The sequence below is a fragment of the Tenrec ecaudatus genome, chromosome 10 (assembly GCF_050624435.1).
Source record: "Tenrec ecaudatus isolate mTenEca1 chromosome 10, mTenEca1.hap1, whole genome shotgun sequence".
Taxonomy (NCBI): domain Eukaryota; kingdom Metazoa; phylum Chordata; class Mammalia; order Afrosoricida; family Tenrecidae; genus Tenrec; species Tenrec ecaudatus.
The window spans coordinates 84,817,565-84,836,904 of NC_134539.1; the positions used below are offsets into that span (position 1 = coordinate 84,817,565).

At 48.6% G+C, this 19,340-nt stretch overlaps 1 protein-coding gene across 1 annotated transcript in view; it reads left to right on the plus strand.

Annotated features, from left to right (window-relative positions):
* Positions 1 to 19,340, plus strand: part of DNAH2 (dynein axonemal heavy chain 2) — a 140,333-nt gene that overhangs the window by 87,421 nt on the left and 33,572 nt on the right. The window contains exons 38-54 of the mRNA XM_075559566.1: positions 3,925 to 4,143; positions 4,496 to 4,613; positions 4,815 to 4,951; positions 5,490 to 5,627; positions 5,719 to 5,877; positions 8,379 to 8,531; positions 8,737 to 8,828; positions 9,120 to 9,318; positions 9,469 to 9,693; positions 10,944 to 11,048; positions 15,549 to 15,737; positions 16,274 to 16,359; positions 16,572 to 16,702; positions 16,857 to 17,006; positions 17,297 to 17,464; positions 17,913 to 18,073; positions 18,891 to 19,030. Coding sequence (XP_075415681.1) covers positions 3,925 to 4,143; positions 4,496 to 4,613; positions 4,815 to 4,951; positions 5,490 to 5,627; positions 5,719 to 5,877; positions 8,379 to 8,531; positions 8,737 to 8,828; positions 9,120 to 9,318; positions 9,469 to 9,693; positions 10,944 to 11,048; positions 15,549 to 15,737; positions 16,274 to 16,359; positions 16,572 to 16,702; positions 16,857 to 17,006; positions 17,297 to 17,464; positions 17,913 to 18,073; positions 18,891 to 19,030 — 2,570 coding nt within the window. The remainder of the gene's footprint in view (positions 1 to 3,924; positions 4,144 to 4,495; positions 4,614 to 4,814; positions 4,952 to 5,489; positions 5,628 to 5,718; positions 5,878 to 8,378; positions 8,532 to 8,736; positions 8,829 to 9,119; positions 9,319 to 9,468; positions 9,694 to 10,943; positions 11,049 to 15,548; positions 15,738 to 16,273; positions 16,360 to 16,571; positions 16,703 to 16,856; positions 17,007 to 17,296; positions 17,465 to 17,912; positions 18,074 to 18,890; positions 19,031 to 19,340) is intronic.

The following is a 19,340-nucleotide window of genomic DNA, read 5'->3' on the forward strand; positions in this document are numbered from 1 at the left end:
GTGCCCCCAGGTGATTGGTAGAGAATGCAAACAATGTGAAGCCAATGCCAGCGGCAGGCACCAAAAAACTTCCTACGACAAAGGTTCACGACAAAGGAGCAGCTCGTGGTCCAAAATCACAAGAGCACAAAGAAGCATGAGCCCGGGACTGGAAACCAGAGCAGCGGAGACAGGTGCACAGACAAGGAAGGTGTCGCAGAACCTTAAAAATCACTGCTTTTTAATATATCTTTAAAGAAATAAAAGAGAGATCGGAAACTCCGAGCCAGGAGAAAGAGGTTTCTAAACACACAGTAGCTTGGCCAAGAGGACCAGGGACTTTCTAAAAATGAAAAATAATACAATTGAAAGTAAATACTCACCAGAGAGCTCCTGTAGGTAAGGAAGATGGATTAAAAATGTTGTTTCCAGCCGCCCAACCGCTGCCTGAAGGTCTGCCACAGCTCTACAAAGGAGGGTTGCTTGCAAGGAGTACTTTGGAAATGGAAAAGGAGGTAACTATCAGCTTTGGGTCCTAAAAAGCAAATGAAGAAGTTGTGATTTACTTAGCAAACCTTCGAAGATCAGAAGTAGGGAAAGTGGAGAAGCAATCTCAGAAGGCTAAGAATGTGTTGTATTTGATGTGACTGGACTCTGGAGTGATGTGATATCTGTATTAGCTCCTAATAAAAAACGTGCGCGCGCGTGTGTGTGTGTGTGTGTGTGTGTGTGTGTGTGTGTGAAGAACTTTAGAATTAGGTACCTCCACGAATGAAGTAGGAGCCCCAGTGGGGTAGTGGGATGCACATTCGGCTGCTAGGCACAAGGTTGGTGGTTCAAATCCACCAGGGATTAATTTGATGGCAGCAAGGTTGTTTTGAGTTGGCCAGTGAAGGGGGTGGGTGGTGTCAAGGAGTTGTGGCTGAAACAAAGAGCAGAAGTAAACTGTTCAGTTCTCCCATCTACTCATCTTTGTGACATTGCATGACCGTGCCTCCCCGACTCTGACAGAGGAGCAGAGAGCAAACCAGTGCAGGTGTCTGGACTAGGGACCCCAGGGCTTGAGGGCGGAGCAAAACCTGTGGACTGTGGGGATGGAGTGAATATTTATACTTTGGTTCCTGAGACTCAGCTTTCTTCCATCTCTCAGCTTCCAGAATGCTGGTCACCAGACAGGAAATTGGGAAATCTGTTTGGCCCAAGAGGAATGACCATGACATTGACAATGGAAGCTTCCCAATGAAATGCCCAGATAAATAATCTATGTGGGCATTCACAGTCTACAAGCCCTTCACACCCAGAGCTTCCATTCAGCCTTTCAGTTTTTCATCTTTATGTGTCGACAGCTAAGGCGAACCATCTAAAGAAAGTCTATCACATAAAAAAGTGGGAAACAAATAGGACAAGAAAATTGGAGAAATTTGATAATGCAGGAATAAGGGGAAAAATTAACTGCCATTAATAGTCTCAGAGATAAGATTAATATCTTGTACCCATAAAATACACACGAAATTGTATTTTTAGAAAAGATCAAAAAAGAGCAGAAAGGGGATGAACCAAACCCAGTGCCATCAAGTTGATTCCAACTCAGGAGAGAGTAAAACAAAGGGTGACTTTGGAAACCCGGCAGGGCCTGACCCAAGAGATGGCATTCTCCACGGCGGCCTCGCAGGTGAGAGCTGGACGCGGGCTAAGGAAGACTGGCGAAGAGTCCATGCATTTGAATTACGGTGCTAGCAAGGAATATTGAAAGAACAGACTGCAAAAGCCCAAACAAATCTGTCTTGGAAGAAGTAGCGTTAGAATGCTCCTTAGAAGTAAAGATGGTGACACTTGCCTCCCAGACTTTGGACATGTTGTCAGGAGCAACTGGTCCCCGGAAAATGACACCCTGTTTAGTAGAGGGGCAGCAAAGAAGAGGAAGACTCTCCGCAAGAGGGATTGGCTCGGTGGCTGTCCCCGTGGACTCATGCAGCAGGACGGCAGGGAGGACGGTGCGGGACTGGGCCGTGTTTCCTTCTGTTGTGCCCCGGTGGTTGTGTGTTGGGACCGACAACCATCACTGTACATTTTGTTATCAGACACTAAGTCCTGTTTATAAGAGGCACCCCTACAACATAAAACCAGACAATTGAGAGTCAAAGGTAGAAAAGATGTAAAAGGCAACAAGGTAGCAATATTAGCAAAATAATTCTAAGGCAAAGAGCATGAGTAGAAATAAGGAGCGTGACTTCATAATAATAAAATGGTCAATTTACTCGGAAAATGTAATAAATCTAAACTTGGAGGCACCCAATGCTGTACCTTCAAAAGAAACACAGCAGAATTCCAGGAGAAAAGGACAACCCCTACCCCCATAGTAAAAATCCTAACAGATTTCCCTCAGGAACTGAGAGCTCAAGCCAACTGAAATTCGGGTAGACTTTAGAAGGCTATGTACAACACAATTGTTGATCTTGATTTAATAATATATCAACAATTGAAGACAGTCCTTCTTTTCAAGCGCTGTCTTGAGCACGGACGGACCAGTCACCTCCACCTGCCTCCATATGGAGAGGGCTGCAGGAAGAGAATGCCAGCTACGGACTGTGGTCTACGAGTCCATTCAGGACTTACATTCCCGGTGACCCCTGGGTGGCTACAGGGAAGACTCACACGCCATGCCCACCCCAGTGGGAATCATGGGCTGGTATAACTGATGAACAAAGGTGGCTTGGCGCCAGAGTCCTGGACTCCCAAGGCCACTTCAGTAGGTGTTACGCAAGAGTGACTTAGCAACCGGAAGTGAGCTGGTCAAAGTGTAGCTCGATTGGGCCTCACAAAAGCCTGTCCCCCTCTAAGTGAATAGAGGATAGGTAAGAAACCAGAGCATGTAGAGACCATAAATCTGCATTGAAAAATCTCAAAGGAGCTTTTCAGAGCACATTTCTGATCATAATATTGTAAGTATATGGCTATCAAGGAGCTCTGGTGACATAATGGATTATTCGTTGGGCTACAAGGTAGGTGGTTCAAACCCACCAATCCCTTCATGAGAGAAAGATGAGGCTTTCTGCTCTTGTAAAGACTTTCAGCTTCACACACCCACAAGAAGCAGTCCTACCCTGTCCTATGTGGTCCACGTGAGTCAGCATCAACTCCGTGACTGTGAGTTATCTTGAGATCAGGCAAAGAAGACTATGGGATGAAAGGTAATGTTAACGGTCAAGGGTGTCATGGGCCAATCCACAGAAAATGATATCGATTCTAAATGTATATGGAAGTAATGATACAATCACAAAACACACACAACAAAATTGACAGAGAACTAAGTGAAGAAATAGATCAATCTAAGATCCTATGGGAGATTTGCACAGATTTCTGGCAGGCAAAAATTTGTAAATTCATTTGAATACTTTAAAAAGATGGTCAACACGCGTGGGAACCTACATCCACATCCAACTATTGTAGGTACATATTATTTTCACGTATGCGTGGAGCGCTTACCAAAATTGACTGTGTGCTGTGTTATTAAGTATAAGCCAAGCCACACCAAACTCACCGCCTTCTAGTCAATTTGGGCTCTTATAAATTTCAAATGATTAAAATTATATAGAGGAGGTCTCTGACCACAATAGAATTAAACTAGGAATCAAAATGTCATTGGAAAAGGCCCAAATACTTGAAAAATTAAGTAACACAATTCTAAATAGCAAGAGTCAATCACCCTCTGAAGAAGTATGAGTATTTCCATGTAACAGATGCGGAAATTGAGGTTCAGAGAAGTCACCTTCTGGGTAGCTGAGGACCTAGGCACCCATCCCCTCCACTCTGCAGTTGACAGGCTTTCAGTGAATGAACAATGGCCAGCGGTGTCATGTGATCAACAATTTGAACTGCATCCTTCGAGGCGTGCATGACATTTTGACCCGCTGTCTCCACTCCCCTTCGTTTCCCTTTCCTCAGCTTCTGGAAACCATCGAGCAGGAGGTCCGAGGTATGGGCCTGCAGCCCACGGCATTCACCCTGACCAAAGTGATCCAGCTCTATGAAACCAAGAACTCACGGCACTCCACAATGATTGTGGGCTGCACTGGCAGCGGCAAGACGGCCTCGTGGCGGATTCTGCAGTTGACCCTGTCTTCCCTAAGCCGTACTGGAGACCCCAACTTCAACATTGTTAGAGTACGGAGTGGGACAGTGGCAGAACCTTAAGTGACAGGAGGCTGGGGGAGGAACGCCCAGGTGTGGAGGGAGGGGTGTGAGAAAGGGGGACTAGAAATAGGAGACGTGGGGGACTGTGCCTGCCAGCAGCTAGAACCCACCACAACAAAACCTTTTTGCGTGGTTTGTTTGTTTCTTTTTAAAACAAAACAAACCACCTTTTCCTTGTGAAGTGGCTGAAGGTTTACAGAGCAGCTCAGTTTCCCCTTCAAGAATCCGTGTAGTTTGTTTCCCTCATTGATTGCAATCCCCTCTGTGTTACCACCACTTGTCCCCTTTCCCCTTCCATTCCTTCTCCTTGTGCCATTTTTAGGAGTTCCCCTTGAACCCCAAGGCCTTGTCCCTGGGGGAGTTGTACGGAGAATACGATCTCAACACTAATGAGTGGACAGACGGCGTCCTGTCCAGTGTCATGCGGATAGCATGTGCAGGTACCCAAAGACCCATGGGGTGTGGAGGGAAGATGCTGGACTCTTCTGAGGAGGTGGGAGGTTTGGGGAGCATAGCTCCCTCAGATTTGGGCAAAGAAAGCCCAGGAATGCAGAGTCATGAGGAATCCTGTGCTTGCCTCCTTCCTGGGGCGGGGGTGGGCTAGGTGAGGAGGCTCTGGGATTTTGTCTCACCGCCCCTAGATGAGAAACCGGATGAGAAGTGGATCCTTTTCGATGGCCCTGTGGACACCCTGTGGATTGAGAGCATGAACTCTGTTATGGACGATAACAAAGTGTTGACCCTCATCAACGGAGAGCGCATTTCAATGCCTGAGCAGGTGCAGAGTGCAGTCAGCCACCCAGGGCCCCCTCCCAAGAGGGAGCAGGTGTTGGGGGATGGGGGCGCAGAGGGCAGGAGCCCCAGAACTCTGAGAGGGAAGTAAGTGCTGTAGGGGTGAGCTGCGGAGGAAGAAGCCTGCCTGGATTCAGCAAAACCTGGGCCTGGAGGAAAAATGCTTTGTCTGTGGTGGACGCTGAGAACAATCATGTAGAAAAGTCCCTTGTGTACCAAGACGCTGCAGGGTATGTAGACTGAGGCAGCCCTCCGCATTGCTCTGCTGCTGACTGACGTGTGGACCAGGGTTCTGAGTCTGCTGCTTGTCCACCTGACTCTTGTCGTCCGTCTAACAGTACAAGTAAGGGAGTGGTGTCCTCAGAGAGGTACCTTTGAATGTGCTGTAATTTTCCCTAACCTCAGGTGGCCATGTGTCACGCCAGGCTTCGTATGCAGGAGAGACTCCAGAGGGCGTCAGAGCGGTGTGGTGGGCCTCGTGGTGGCTGGTGGGGTGACGGTGACCTGACAAAGTGTGTCCCCAGGTGTCGCTCCTGTTTGAAGTGGAGAACTTGTCAGTGGCCTCTCCGGCCACCGTATCACGCTGTGGGATGGTCTACACCGACTATGTTGACCTGGGCTGGAAGCCCTATGTTCAGTCGTGGCTGGAGAAGAGGCCCAAGGTAGGATGGGGACTGAGGGGAGAGGAGGTGACCAAGGTGGCCGACGGAGCACAAGAGAATACACCAGGAGCTCCTTCTTCCTTCCCACCAGGGAGAAGTGGAGCCCCTTCAGCACATGTTTGAGAAGTTCATCAACAAGATGCTGGCCTTTAAGAAGGACAACTGCAATGAGCTGGTGCAGCTGCCCGAGTACAGCGGCATCATCTCCCTCTGCAAGCTGTACTCGGCCCTGGCCACTCCGGAGAATGGAGTAAGCACAGCCCACGGCACAAAGGGATCATGGGATACCCAGGGAAAGCGTGGGTCTGAGACCCAGACTGAACACCGGGCTTGTGTAGGACAAAGACTCTGAGGGGAGCACACAGTGGGCTCGGAGGCCAGAAGGTGGGTCAGTGGGGTGGGGGTGTCTGTGTGTGTGTGTGTGTGTGCGTGTGCGTGCATGCATCTGGAAGGCCGGCGTATGGATTTGAAATGGAATGTCGTACACAGTGGGGACATACTACAATCTCCCACCCATATTTTGTGATCTAGGGATAGTTCATTTGATTCCTCATGTCTCCTCTGGTTCTAAAAGCAAATAGTATGTCTTTGACTATGTAGAGGCTTGGATATGGCTTTCTGCGGAAGGGACTTAACAGATTAATCTGATGGAGGCCTTTAGGAAAATTCAGATTCATTTCTATTTCAGACCCCACATCTCTTCAGCTTAGAATTATGCACTGAAGATCAAGAATTCATGTTTTCTACTGAGATTAAATTCCTCCGTAGAAATCGTTTGTGTTGTTTTATAATGCATTGCCAAATAAATAAAAATATTCTATATCATTAACAACTAAGGTAATCAATAGCAATCTGTGTTGTTCCTGGTACAAACAAAACCTCCTGCTGCTGTCCAGTCCCTTCTGATCCATAGCAGTCCTAGGAGACAGGCTAGAACTGTTCCCCGGGGTTTCCAAGGCGACCAGCCTCCACAGAAGCAAGCTGGCTGCCTCACCGGTCTCTCATAGAGGGACCAGTGGATTTGAACCAGTGACCTTTTGGTTAGCAGCTTAGTGCTGAATATAAATGAAAACCATGGAGATGAATTTGCAAGGTAACATGTTGGAAAAGGACATGCATATGTTACTGACAGGCGGGCGGGGTGGGGGAAGGCTTCCTAAATGAACAGCATCTCGAGCAGTATTTTTAAGAAATGAGAAGAACGTGGATGAACAGAAGAGGAAAAGGAAGGCATTCCTGGTAAAGGGAGTGGCCTTTATAGAAACACAGCAGTGCACTCCGTAGTCCGGGGCAAGGAGGCTCAGGGTGGTGTTCACATGTAGCCGAAGCTCCGAGGAGAGGACTCGACTGGAAAGGTGGTGGACTGGGTTGTGTATTGGGCTAATCCGGGAGGACCGCTGAAGGAGTCTTCATGGAACATGGTAGACACTGGGGTTTCCACGTTATTTCATGCCGGGGTTTTGAGGATGGACAGCATCCTGGGAAGCATGCTATCAGCCATTCTCGGTGTCTGGAGTCCACCTTCAGGAGCTCTCCACTCATGGGTCCCTGGCTGTCTCCCACAGTAGGTTAGAGATGGTACATGTGTTGCTCAGTTGCTTGTCTGTCCATCCCTTTCCCTCGGAGGCCTGATGGAGACTACATGGCTCCACAGGAACCTATGCACCCCTCAGAAAGACGACCTCTTTCTGGGTGCGCCTAGTCAGAGGTGGGGAACATGAACTCTAAATATGCTGTTTCTGCCACTAAGCTGGCATGTTTGCAATTATACACGTAATAGTTGGCCCTACGTTCCTTTCTAAAAATTGGAATATATTTTATAAATCAAAAGTCCCTTTGGATTACTCCTTCTCTCCTTCCTGGCCTAGCATGTTTGCACTGTCTTCGCAGACCATTCCTAATACACAGCCCATAGGTGTCCACAGAACATTGGTATTTTAAAAAATGCACCATGCTATCTATTGCATTCGCAAAATGCTTTTAAAGTCAACGGCACGTTTTTTTGAGCATGTCTTGCTTATTATTGTTGCTAGCTGCCATCGCCCAGACAGCCCACGACCAGATCACGACCCTGTCTGCTCCAGCACCGTTCATGATCGGTTGCAGCCCTGATGGTTTTCACTGGCTGATTTTGGGAAGGACACCACCAGGCCTATCTTCCTAGTCTGCTTTAGTCTGGCCGTGCCCTTGAAACTTGTTCAGCATCATAGTAACACACAAGCCTGCAGTGATTGGGGCGGGGGGGGGGGTCGCCTGTGCATGGATCAGGAATCGAATGCTAGCCTTCTTCAAGAGAGGCAGCGTTTTCCCACTGACCCATCACCACCCTCTTTGTCTTCCTACTAGATTATGTTCATGTTTGTAATCGCTGTATTCAATCCCACAGCAGAACATCACATTTTTATTTTCCATTTCTCTGCTGATGGGCATTTATGTTGTCTCCATTTTTGTTGTTGTTGCAATTACAAGCAAGTTTACCACAAATGTGTCTTGCCCTGTCTTCTTGATGCCTACGGGATGCTTCCCCATGGTGAAGATGGTGTGGCTGGACCTGGGCGGTATCTGTATCATTTTACAGAGAGGAAAGTCAGGGCGACTGCTGAACTACAAGGAGTTTCAAGTGTGTTTAAATCTTTTAGATTTAGGTTTATCTACAATCCTATGATTTTCCAAATCGAACCAGGGAGGGAGGAAAAACTGAGAGCCTTTGTGATGTTCTGCCCATCTTTTCTCTTCTCTTCTTCCCCATAGTTGAACCCAAGTGATGGAGAAAACTACGTCAGCATGGTGGAGATGACATTCGTGTTCAGCATGATCTGGTCTGTGTGCGCCTCTGTGGATGAGGAAGGCCGCAAGAAGATTGATAGTTACCTCCGAGAAATTGAGGGCTCCTTTCCCAATAAGGTCAGGGAAGTTAGAGACCCATTGTCCTTTTTTTTTTTTTTTTCCCCAGAACTCAAAGGCTTCCCTGATCCTCGGCCTTTGTCTTGAGTTCCAGCCTGCCCACCCAGCTCCCTCTCTTCCAGCCATGGTCTGGGAGTCCTTGACCTGGACTGAGGGCAGCTAAAGAAAGGCTGTGGTAACCTAACACACCCAAACCTCTTCTCAGGATACGGTGTACGAGTATTTTGTGGACCCCAAGATACGGAGTTGGACATCTTTTGAGGAAAAACTACCCAAGAGTTGGCGCTACCCACAAAAGTACGAAAGGGGTCCTGGCTATGAGTAGGATGTAGGGCCGTGATTGAGGGAGGGGAAGTAGCAAAGTGAATGGGCTGAGAAGCCAAGGTGAGCTGTAGAAAGCAGTGGCTGGATTCCAAAGACAAGGGGATTCTTGAGAACAGGAGGCCCTGGAGGAGCAGGCCTGATCCTCGGGCCTCATGGGAGGCAGGGTGGGTGGGTAGAGACCCGAAGAACCCGAGATAAAAACGAAGGTGAACTCTGAGAGGTCGCGGGAAGCAGGCATTAGAAGGGAGTTTCTTCCCTCCCCAGTGCCCCCTTCTATAAGATCATGGTGCCCACCGTGGACACTGTCCGCTACAACTACCTGGTGAGCGCCTTGGTGTCCAGCCAGAATCCTATCCTGCTGGTGGGTCCCGTGGGGACTGGAAAGACGTCCATTGCCCAGAGCGTTCTGCAGTCTCTGCCCTCCAGCCAGTGGTCAGTGCTCACTGTCAACATGTCTGCTCAGGTGTGTTGCAGGACCCAGAGAGCCAGAGCACCGGCTCCTGGTCTCCCCTTGCCTCTGCTCACCCCTGGGGCTCAACTTCCTGGTTGACCTGCCTCCACAGCCGCGGATTCCTCTTGGGTTTTCACTGTGTGCTTTCCCCCCCCCCACCAGACTACGTCCAATAACGTGCAGAGCATCATCGAGAGTAGGGTGGAGAAGCGAACCAAGGGTGTCTACGTGCCCATGGGGGGCAAGAGCATGATCACCTTCATGGATGACCTGAATATGCCAGCTAAGGACTTGTTTGGGTCCCAGCCACCTCTGGAACTGATTCGCCTCTGGATTGACTATGGCTTCTGGTATGACCGTTCGAAACAGATCATCAAGTACATCCGAGTAAGCATCCGACAGTCTGCTCGTCAGACCTCTGTTCTCCCTCAGGCCTCTGGCTCCCAAGTGATCAACTCCTTTAGTTGACCCTCCTCGCTGGCCTTGCCCTCAATTTAGTGCCCAAAGGATCCTCTTCTCTAACTTGCACCCCTTTCCCAGGTCTCTTACACCACCCCAACCCGATTTCCACCCCCGAACCTCTAGGAGCCCCGTTCCTCTAGCTGTCCATTGAAGTGCCTGCCTTTCTGTGCCCCGTTACCGGAGCGGCCACCTCCATGGTGTCGGTTCTTTGCTCCCACTCTGGACCTAGGAAGCTCCCTTCAGACCTGGCTCTCCTAAACATCTTGTCTCTTTCTCTGTCCTTAACCCAGGGACAGTGCCATTCCTTCCTGATGTCTGTGGTACCCCTTATCCGGCCTCGGGTAAATGCGCCTTCAACAGGATTCATTTGTTTCTAAGAAAGCATGCGCACACACACACAAGACAAAACAAACGGTTAGAAACCATCGGCAAGTTTGAGGGTCTCTGCTCATCAGAATTTTCTGATTTGGGGTACATGGATTATAATGTTAAAAATAAAGACAAATGCATTACAAGTGGTCCCCACCTGAGGACTGAGCTCCATCCTGGTTAGTCTGTCATAAGACAGTTCTGACATAAATCGAATACCTAATTTTTTTAAAAGGTTTCATTGTTATGACCATAGCCTTCTCTACGGCAGTGCTTTGACCAGTAAGTGACAATATTGAACATCTTAGAACGATGACATCAGCATCATATTGCATGTAGTCCATATGAGGACAAACCACACTCACTGCCTTGAGTCAATACTGGCTCATCGCAGCCCTGCCAAACAGGGTAGAGCTGCCCCTGTGAGTTTCTAAGACTGGAGCTGTTGACCGGGGTAGAAAGCCCTGTCTTTCTCCCAAGCTCTGGCTGGTGGTTTCCAACTGCTGACCTTGGGGATCGAAGTCCAAAGAGTAACCACTACGGTACCAGGCTCCTTGTATGTCTGGGGGAAAAAGCGGTCACAAGTGTGTTCATCATAACTTGGATGCATCCTAAGCCAAGGACTACCTGGTTTCCTCATTCCTGCCCACCCCGTTATTTTTCCTGTCTTGTCCCTCTTCCCATTTGTCCATTTATTTACTGTCTTCCTCCTGGTTCCTTTCACATCCCGCTTGTCACAGGCCTCATCTCATTCCTCTTCCCGTCTCTCTCTCCCCCACCCTGTCCCATCCCTGCTGGCTGCATAGGACATGTTCCTGATGGCCGCCATGGGCCCTCCAGGCGGTGGACGGACTGTTATCTCGCCAAGGCTACAGAGTCGCTTCAACATCATCAACATGACCTTTCCCACGGTGAGGGTGGCATGCTCCCCGGTGGGCCTGACGCGGGGGCGGGGAGGGGGGGAGAAGCAGGGTGGACCTGGAGGGCAGAGACAGAGGGGGCAGGTCAAGGGTAGTGAGTGCTGAGTGGTTCCCCCTGAAAGCTGCACCCTGTGTGGAGGTGAGGGTGATCTCCATAGGAGAGTTTCCTGTCTCCTGAGCCGGGCAGTTGCAAGATCCAAGCCTAGATGGAAGCTTCCTCTGGCGAGGCGGAGGAGAGGACGCCGTGGGGGCCCCAGGGACCAAGGGATGAGACCTACAAAGAGGGGAGCTGAGAGCAGTGCTAGGAGCAGACTTAAGGCTGAGGAACAAGAAGAAATCTTCTAGTGCGACATTTTCAGAAATCAAAACGAGTGCAAGCAATTGATGAGCAGAATACCAAATTTTAAAATAAATTCAACGTGCATGCAGTGCTGAGCCATCAGCCTGAGGCAAAAGGAAATACAAAAAAATAATACTGATACCTCTTCATTTTAAAATGCTGTTTTATTCATAAGGTGGTTTTTAAAATTTTGTTGTTGAGAATCTACACAGAAAAACACACACCAATTCAACAGTTTCTACACGTACAATTTAGTGTTATTAATTACGTTTGAGTTGTGTAACTATACTCCTCCTTTAAACGTTTTTCCCTCCCTCTTTAACATCAACTCACTGCTCTCTAAGTTGCCGCCTAATAGTTCAGGCCGCTCCTGTCAGTTTGATCCCTATAAGTGGTCCTTTCTGGAAGATATTTTAGTGAAGCTAAACTGTTGTTCAGTTTTAAGAAGTCGGCAGGGAATATTTTGGGTTGAGAAGCAAAGATTACCTCGGGGCGGTCGTTTTAGAAGCATCCAGGAGAATCTGGAATTCTCTTGTGTATTTCCCCCCTTTGATCAGGATTTCCTATGGAATCTCTGATTAGAATGTTCCGCTGGGTATCTTCCAGATGACTGGCCTCATGGTCAAAGGAAATCAGGGACACATTCTGGCTCTCCTTCTGCCTCTGCTGTTCCAGGAGACTAGAGACCAATTGCCAGACCCTTGATGGCCACGCGCAGCTTTTAGGACCTCCACACACCACACACTAGGAGGTGGCACAGGAACACGAAATACGTGACTTGGCCAGTTCGCTGGGTATCCCATAAAAGGTGATCCACGCTGCCAAAGCCAGGAGCCAAACCACCTCAATTGCTTAGTTGTCATTGTTGTTAATAAGTCTCTCGTGCACTTTCGTCGATTCAACTTTTTTCAGGTGTGTACGACTCACCGCCAATTGCAAGCCTCAGTTGTGCAATCCTACCTTCCATCAGTGCGCTTTCCCACCATCATTACCCCCACTCACCCTCACCCACATCCCGGTAACCAGTAATAACGTTGGCGCCTATACGCTCTCCTCGTCTGGTCTTTTGATGGGAGGTCATACACTCCTACCCCTGTGTGACTGACTTCTTTTGTTCAGCATATTGTCCTCCAGGTCCCTCCACACGCGAGTAACTCTCACACTTCATTTCTCCTCCTGGCTGAGTAGCACCCCATGGTATGTGTCTGCACCACGCTGTGTTTGTCCACCCAGCTGCTGATGGGCATGGAGGTTGTTTCTTCCTTTTGAATGGTGTGAACATTGGTGGACGAGTCGCTGTTTTTTAGTCTCTTTTGCGTCCTTTGGACATGTGCACAGGAGTGGAATTGTTGGGTCATATCATAGTTGTACTCGTTATTTGGGCAGTCGTATTGTTTTCCACAATAAACATTCTCACCAGACACAGGAAAGGGAGACGGTTTCCCCATTTCTTTGCCAACATTTAAAAAAAATCATAGTCCTTGTAGTAGAAGTGTAATAATATCTCATTGTGGCTTTTAATTTTATCTCTCTGATGGCTAACGTTGCAGAGAATCTTTGCATATGTTTCTGGTGGTCACTTGAATGTACTTTCTGGTGAAATGTCTATTCAAGTCCTTTGCCCATGTTATGATTGGAATTATTTGTCTTTTTATTATAAAGTTGCTGACGTATATATAACTTTATTATTATATACAACTGGTTTCCAAAGATAGTCTCCCAATTGGTAGCGTATCTTTTCACTTTTCTTGTAAAATCTTTTGTGGAACAAAAGTTGTTAATTTGTATGAGGTCCCATTTATTGGTCTCTTGCTGTATGTGCCTTTACTACTGGAGTACATACTCCACTGTTGAGGACTAGGTGCCTTTGCTACTGGAGTACGTAGTCCACTGTTGAGGACTGGGTGCCTTTGCTATTGTGGTACGTAGTCCACTGTTGAGGACTAGGTGCCTTTGCTATTGGAGTACGTAGTCCACTGTTGAGGACTGGATACCTTTGCTACTGGAGTACGTAGTCCACTGTTGAGGACTGGGTGCCTTTGCTACTGGGGTACGTAGTCCACTGTTGAGGACTAGGTGCCTTTGCTACTGGAGTACGTAGTCCACTGTTGAGGTCTAGGTGCCTTTGCTATTGTGGTACGTACTCCACTGTTGAGGACTAGGTGCCTTTGCTATTGGAGTACGTAGTCCACTGTTGAGGACTAGGTGCCTTTGCTATTGTGGTACGTAGTCCACTGTTGAGGACTGGGTGCCTTTGCTACTGGAGTACGTAGTCCACTGTTGAGGACTAGGTGCCTTTGCTATTGTGGTACGTAGTCCACTGTTGAGGACTGGGTGCCTTTGCTACTGGAGTACGTAGTCCACTGTTGAGGACTGGGTGCCTTTGCTACTGGAGTACGTAGTCCACTGTTGAGGACTGGGTGCCTTTGCTATTGTGGTACGTACTCCACTGTTGAGGACTAGGTGCCTTTGCTATTGTGGTATGTAGTCCACTGTTGAGGACTGGGTGCCTTTGCTACTGGAGTACGTAGTCCACTGTTGAGGACTAGGTGCCTTTGCTATTGTGGTACGTACTCCACTGTTGAGGACTAGGTGCCTTTGCTATTGGAGTACGTAGTCCACTGTTGAGGACTGGGTGCCTTTGCTACTGGAGTACGTAGTCCACTGTTGAGGACTAGGTGCCTTTGCTATTGTGGTACGTAGTCCACTGTTGAGGACTAGGTGCCTTTGCTATTGTGGTACGTACTCCACTGTTGAGGACTAGGTGCCTTTGCTATTGGAGTACGTAGTCCACTGTTGAGGACTGGTTCTGGCAGTGCTGCCTCTGATTACGCCTCGAAGACTTTCCTGGTTTTAGTTTACGCAGGTACGCCCTCGATCCATTTTGAATTTGTTTTGTGTGGGTGGGTATTTTGTGAAGCAAGCATCCCGTTTCCTTTTTCTATGTGGGAATCTAATTTTCCCAACACCATTTATTGAAGAGGCTCTTCTTCCCCCATTGAATGGACTCTGAAAACCCGGTTTACCATAGATGTGTGAGTTTATTACTGAACATTCAGTTTGCTGCTACTGTGTGCCAGCACACGGCTGTTCTGATGACATAGCCATGCAACCAAAAGCAAACTCACCGCCTTCAGGTTAATTCTGACCCATAGTGACCCTGTAGGGCAGGGCAGAGCTGCCTCTTGGGGTTCCTGAGACTGGAACTCTTTATGAGAGTAGAAAGTCTCATCTTTCTCCCACAGAGTGACTGGTGGCTTTGAACTGCCGACCTCTCAGTTGGCAGCCCAATGCTTAACCACTCCACTACCATGGCCCCACTGTAGCTACATATTAAATCAAACCAAACTCACTACCAAACTCATAGCGACTCTCCTAGCCATCCAGAAGGCAGAGTAGAACTGCCCTTGAGAGTTTCCAGGACTGTATTTTGTTTGGGATTAGAAAGCCCCATCTTTCCCTGAGGAGTGGTTTTGAACTGCTGACCATTCGGATCCCAGTGGAACATGTAACCCTTATGCCACCAGGACTCCTACGGTAGATACATAGTATATTTTAAAATCAGGATGCGTGTACCTTCTTACTTATTCTTCTGTTTCTGCATTGTGTTAGCTATTCAGGGCTTCTTGCCTCTCTACATAAAGTTGAAGTTTTTTTTCTATTTCTGTAAAGAAACTGTTGAAATTTTTATTGGGACTGCATTGAATTTAGAGAGTGCTTTGGATAGTATTTGACAGCATTAAGTCCTCCAATCCATGAGCATGGAGAGTCTTTCCATTGATTTAAGTCTTCTTTCATCTCTTTCAGCAGTGGTAAAGGAATCGAACTTAAAAAAACCCAAAATAATTGATAAATAAATCCAACTGATTTTTGTTGGCTGAACTTGTGTCCCTACAACTTAGCTAAATTCCTCTATTACTTCTAGAAGTTTCCTGGGGACTCTTTGGGATTTTCTGTATATGCATGGATTATTTTAGGCATTATTTTTTTTTCTCTTATTGCATTAAAATAGTACTGACTTTGATTTCTGGGGTTTTGTTGTTTTTTTGTTTTTTTTTTTAGTTTCTTGACCTTTTATTCCTGACCTAACAATTCCCTTGCTGGGTCTCACCATAGCGAACGTTGGAGATTGACTGTGGGCCTGTTTCTAGGAGTCCCAGATTATCCGAATATTTGGCACCATGATCAATCAGAAGCTTCAGGATTTTGAGGAAGAAGTGAAGCCCATTGGGAATGTGGTGACTGGAGCAACCCTGGACATGTACAATACTGTGGTGCAGCGTTTCCTGCCCACGCCCGCCAAGATCCATTATCTCTTCAATCTCCGAGACATCTCCAAGGTGAAACTGAGTCCCGCCGTGCCCCCTTGGCCCTGGACCAGCCTCCTGGGAGGCGTTCTCTTTTCAAAATAAGCATATCGAGTTTACCACCCACTGCCATTCAGTTGACTCATAGTGATCACCCGTTGACCAGAGGAGGGGTTCAGTGCTGGTTTTTCAGAAGTAGATCCTGAGGATTGTCTGGTAAGATGCCTCCAGGTAGATTCCCGCTGCTAGCTGAACATGTGAACCATTCGCACCTTCAGCGGACTGCCCAAAGCATACCATACCACCAGAAGCACGCCCGTCCTAGAATGCCACTTTCTCTGGCTTTGGTGTGAAAACTGGGAGGGCCTGGTCGTGTAGTTGTTACACATTGGGTTTTGATCCTCATGGGCGCCAGTTCTAAACCACCATCAGCAGCTCTGAGGAAAACGACTGTTACAGTCTCTGAAACTCACAGGGGGTCACTATGAGTCAGCACTGACTCGATGGCGATGAGTTTGGTTTTTGGTTTTCTATCTCAATGGTCATGTGTCTCTCCCCTCCTTCCCCAGGTATTCCAGGGCATGCTGAGAGCCAACAAGGACTTCCATGATACCAAGGCCAGCATTACGCGCCTGTGGATTCATGAATGTTTCCGGTATCACTGACTTATTTCACTCAATATAAAGTTTTCCAAGTTCCTGCAGGGGTATCGCGCATCAGGTTCTCATTTCTCTTGATGGCTGAGTGACAGTCCAGTGTATGGATACACTGCTTTGCTTAGCCCTCTGTCACTTGGTGGACATTTCGGTTGTTTACACAGAGTTGTTCCATGTATTCCAACATCAAATCCCAGCTCCCTCTCAACAGAGTCTTCTCTGACCGGCTGGTTGATGCGACAGATATGGAAGCCTTCCTGGGCATCATGAGTGACAAACTTGGCTCCTTTTTTGACCTCACATTTCATAATCTGTGTCCCAACAAACGTCCACCCATCTTCGGTGAGTGAGGAGCTGGAGCCACTAGATGCTGAGATTCTTAAAAGATTGGTGTTAAAAGGGGGGGTTGGGCAGAGTCTTGATTCCTAAGGTCTTGAGGAGAGGTCTGGGGAGGACCAGCTATGTGAGTCACTGAACCCCTCTTCTTATGGCCCAGGGGACTTCCTGAAAGAGCCCAAGGTATATGAAGACCTGAATGACCTGACAGTATTGAAGACTGCCATGGAGACAGCCCTGAATGAGTACAACCTATCACCTGCTGTCGTGCCAATGCAGCTGGTGCTCTTTCGAGATGCAATTGAACACAGTGAGCACTTTCCGTCCCCATCTCTGCCTCGTCCCCCCACTTGGGGGGCATTTCTAAGGGATGGGGACTGGGTAGCTCTGGAGTTTAAATCTTGGGAATTGTTCTCCTCCCTGCTGCTATAGTCTCCGGTGGCAACAGGTAAGGCCTTTCCTTGACAGCCCTGTTTCGTAGATGAGATGGAGTTTAGCTGTTAGGGGTTCCACTACTTCAGTTCCATGCCTCGCTGGCCCTCGGCTGGGGTCCCCTGAGATTACTCAGCCAATTCGTGTCCTTATCGTCCCTCCGCACAGTCACTCGGATAGTGCGGGTGATTGGACAGCCTCGAGGCAACATGCTCTTGGTGGGCATCGGGGGCAGTGGGCGCCAGAGTCTAGCCCGCCTGGCTTCGTCTATCTGCGAGTACATCACCTTCCAGATCGAGGTCACCAAACATTACCGCAAGCAGGAGTTCAGAGAAGGTACGGCCGGAAGACCCCATCTCCCTGCCCCTGAGCACATGCTCAAGCCTAGTGATCCCTGAGCGTTCCAGGGACTAACTGTCCAACGGGAGTAGACAGTCTTTCTCCCTCGGAGCTGCGGGGGTTTTGAACTGCTGACCTTGTGGGTCGCAGCCCAATTCTTAACCACTATACCACAAGGGTCTCTGAAATGGTACAGCCTGGTCTCAACAATGGAGGGGGCCTGGGGCATAAAGGACCAAATCCCTAACTTCCTGTGAGCTAGAAGCCAGCGAATGAGGTGTGCCAGGCCCGTGCTGAGTGGAGGACAAGGTGGGGGTGGGGTGTGCTTGGTGGTTTAGGAGGTGTCCAAAATCTGAGGCAAAGTAAGGGATGGCGTGTAGGGGTGAGGCCTCTGGAGAGAGTCTGTTCTACTTTGGTCCCTCCCCCCCACCCTCCTGTGGTCCAGATATCAAGCGTCTGTATCGCCAGGCTGGGGTAGAGCTCAAGGCCACGTCCTTCCTCTTTGTGGATACCCAAATTGCTGATGAGTCATTCCTAGAGGACATCAATAACATTCTCAGCTCGGGAGAGGTCCCCAATCTCTACAAGAGCGATGAATTTGAGGAGGTATGGTCCCTTCCATACCCAATGCCTGTTGGCTCTTTTGACCCATTCTCAGATGAACCCCTGAAGAACCACAGACCACCATGCAGAAGCTCCCCTTAAACAGAGTTGTTTTCAAGTCAGTGCTGACTCCAGGACCACAGCCTACCCCCACCCCCCACGCCCCGCCCGCCTGTGTGTCAGAATAGAACTGTGGTCCTAAGGGTCTTCGATGGCTGAGTCTTTCAGATGTAGGGCACCAGAACTTGTTTCCCAGGTGCCTCTGGGTGAACCCCCAGCTCTGACCTTTCAGTTAACGGGTGAGCACCTGAGCCATTTACACTACCCAGCACCCACACCCCTCCCACTGAGCGGAAGAACTGCTGCTCTTGCGTCATCTGCCTTGAACGCAGGAGGGCCCACTGGGAAGAGCTGCTTGTGTAAGCCCCGAATAAAATGATTTAAAAAAAGAAGCATTAAAAAAAGATAAAAGGATTTATAATCAAACGAGAAAAGAAAAGTGACTTTGATTTGACTTACCTCTCTATGGTGATGGGTGAAGGTTTGCCGAGCAGGTGATCAGTTTTACATTCAACAATGTATACATATTTTATTCCAACTTGTTCGTTTCAACCTCCTATCATGCCTTATCCCACTTCCGCCCTGCACAGCCTGTTTCCACCCCTCCTCCTCCACACAGAACCCGCTGTCCTTGGATAAATGCCGTCCCTTTGATCTTGTCACGTGGGTGTGCGTTTTAGTTCCAGGCCTGGCCAATTAAGGGCCATCGTCTTATCTGCCCTGGGCACTCCATCCCCCATGCTCTGTGGCTTCTGTGCAGATCCAAACACAGATCATAGAGCAGGCCCGGGCAGAACAGGTCCCCGAGACACCCGACAGCCTCTTCACCTACCTCATCGAACGCGTGAGGAACAACCTGCACATCGTGCTCTGCCTCAGCCCTGTGGGGGACCCCTTCAGGCGAGTGCTGCCACCACCCCTCCCTAGGTGCCCAGTTGGTCTTCCTCTGTCCTTGGCCGCCTGCATCTTCTCCATGTGCGGCTCATGAGTAACGATGGACACTCCTGTCTAACCAACCCCCTTTCTTCAAAGTGCTTCCGTGGCTGCACAGGAGTCACCTCTTGTTTCTGGTCTGACTAGAAGCCAGGGAGGGCAAAGAATTGTTGGGAGAGCCAACATGGGTCACGACTTTATTTTTAAAATATGATTGGCACTGACCATGTATTTATTCCATGCCAGTTGCTGGGCTGGCCTTTAGCATGTGTCCCTC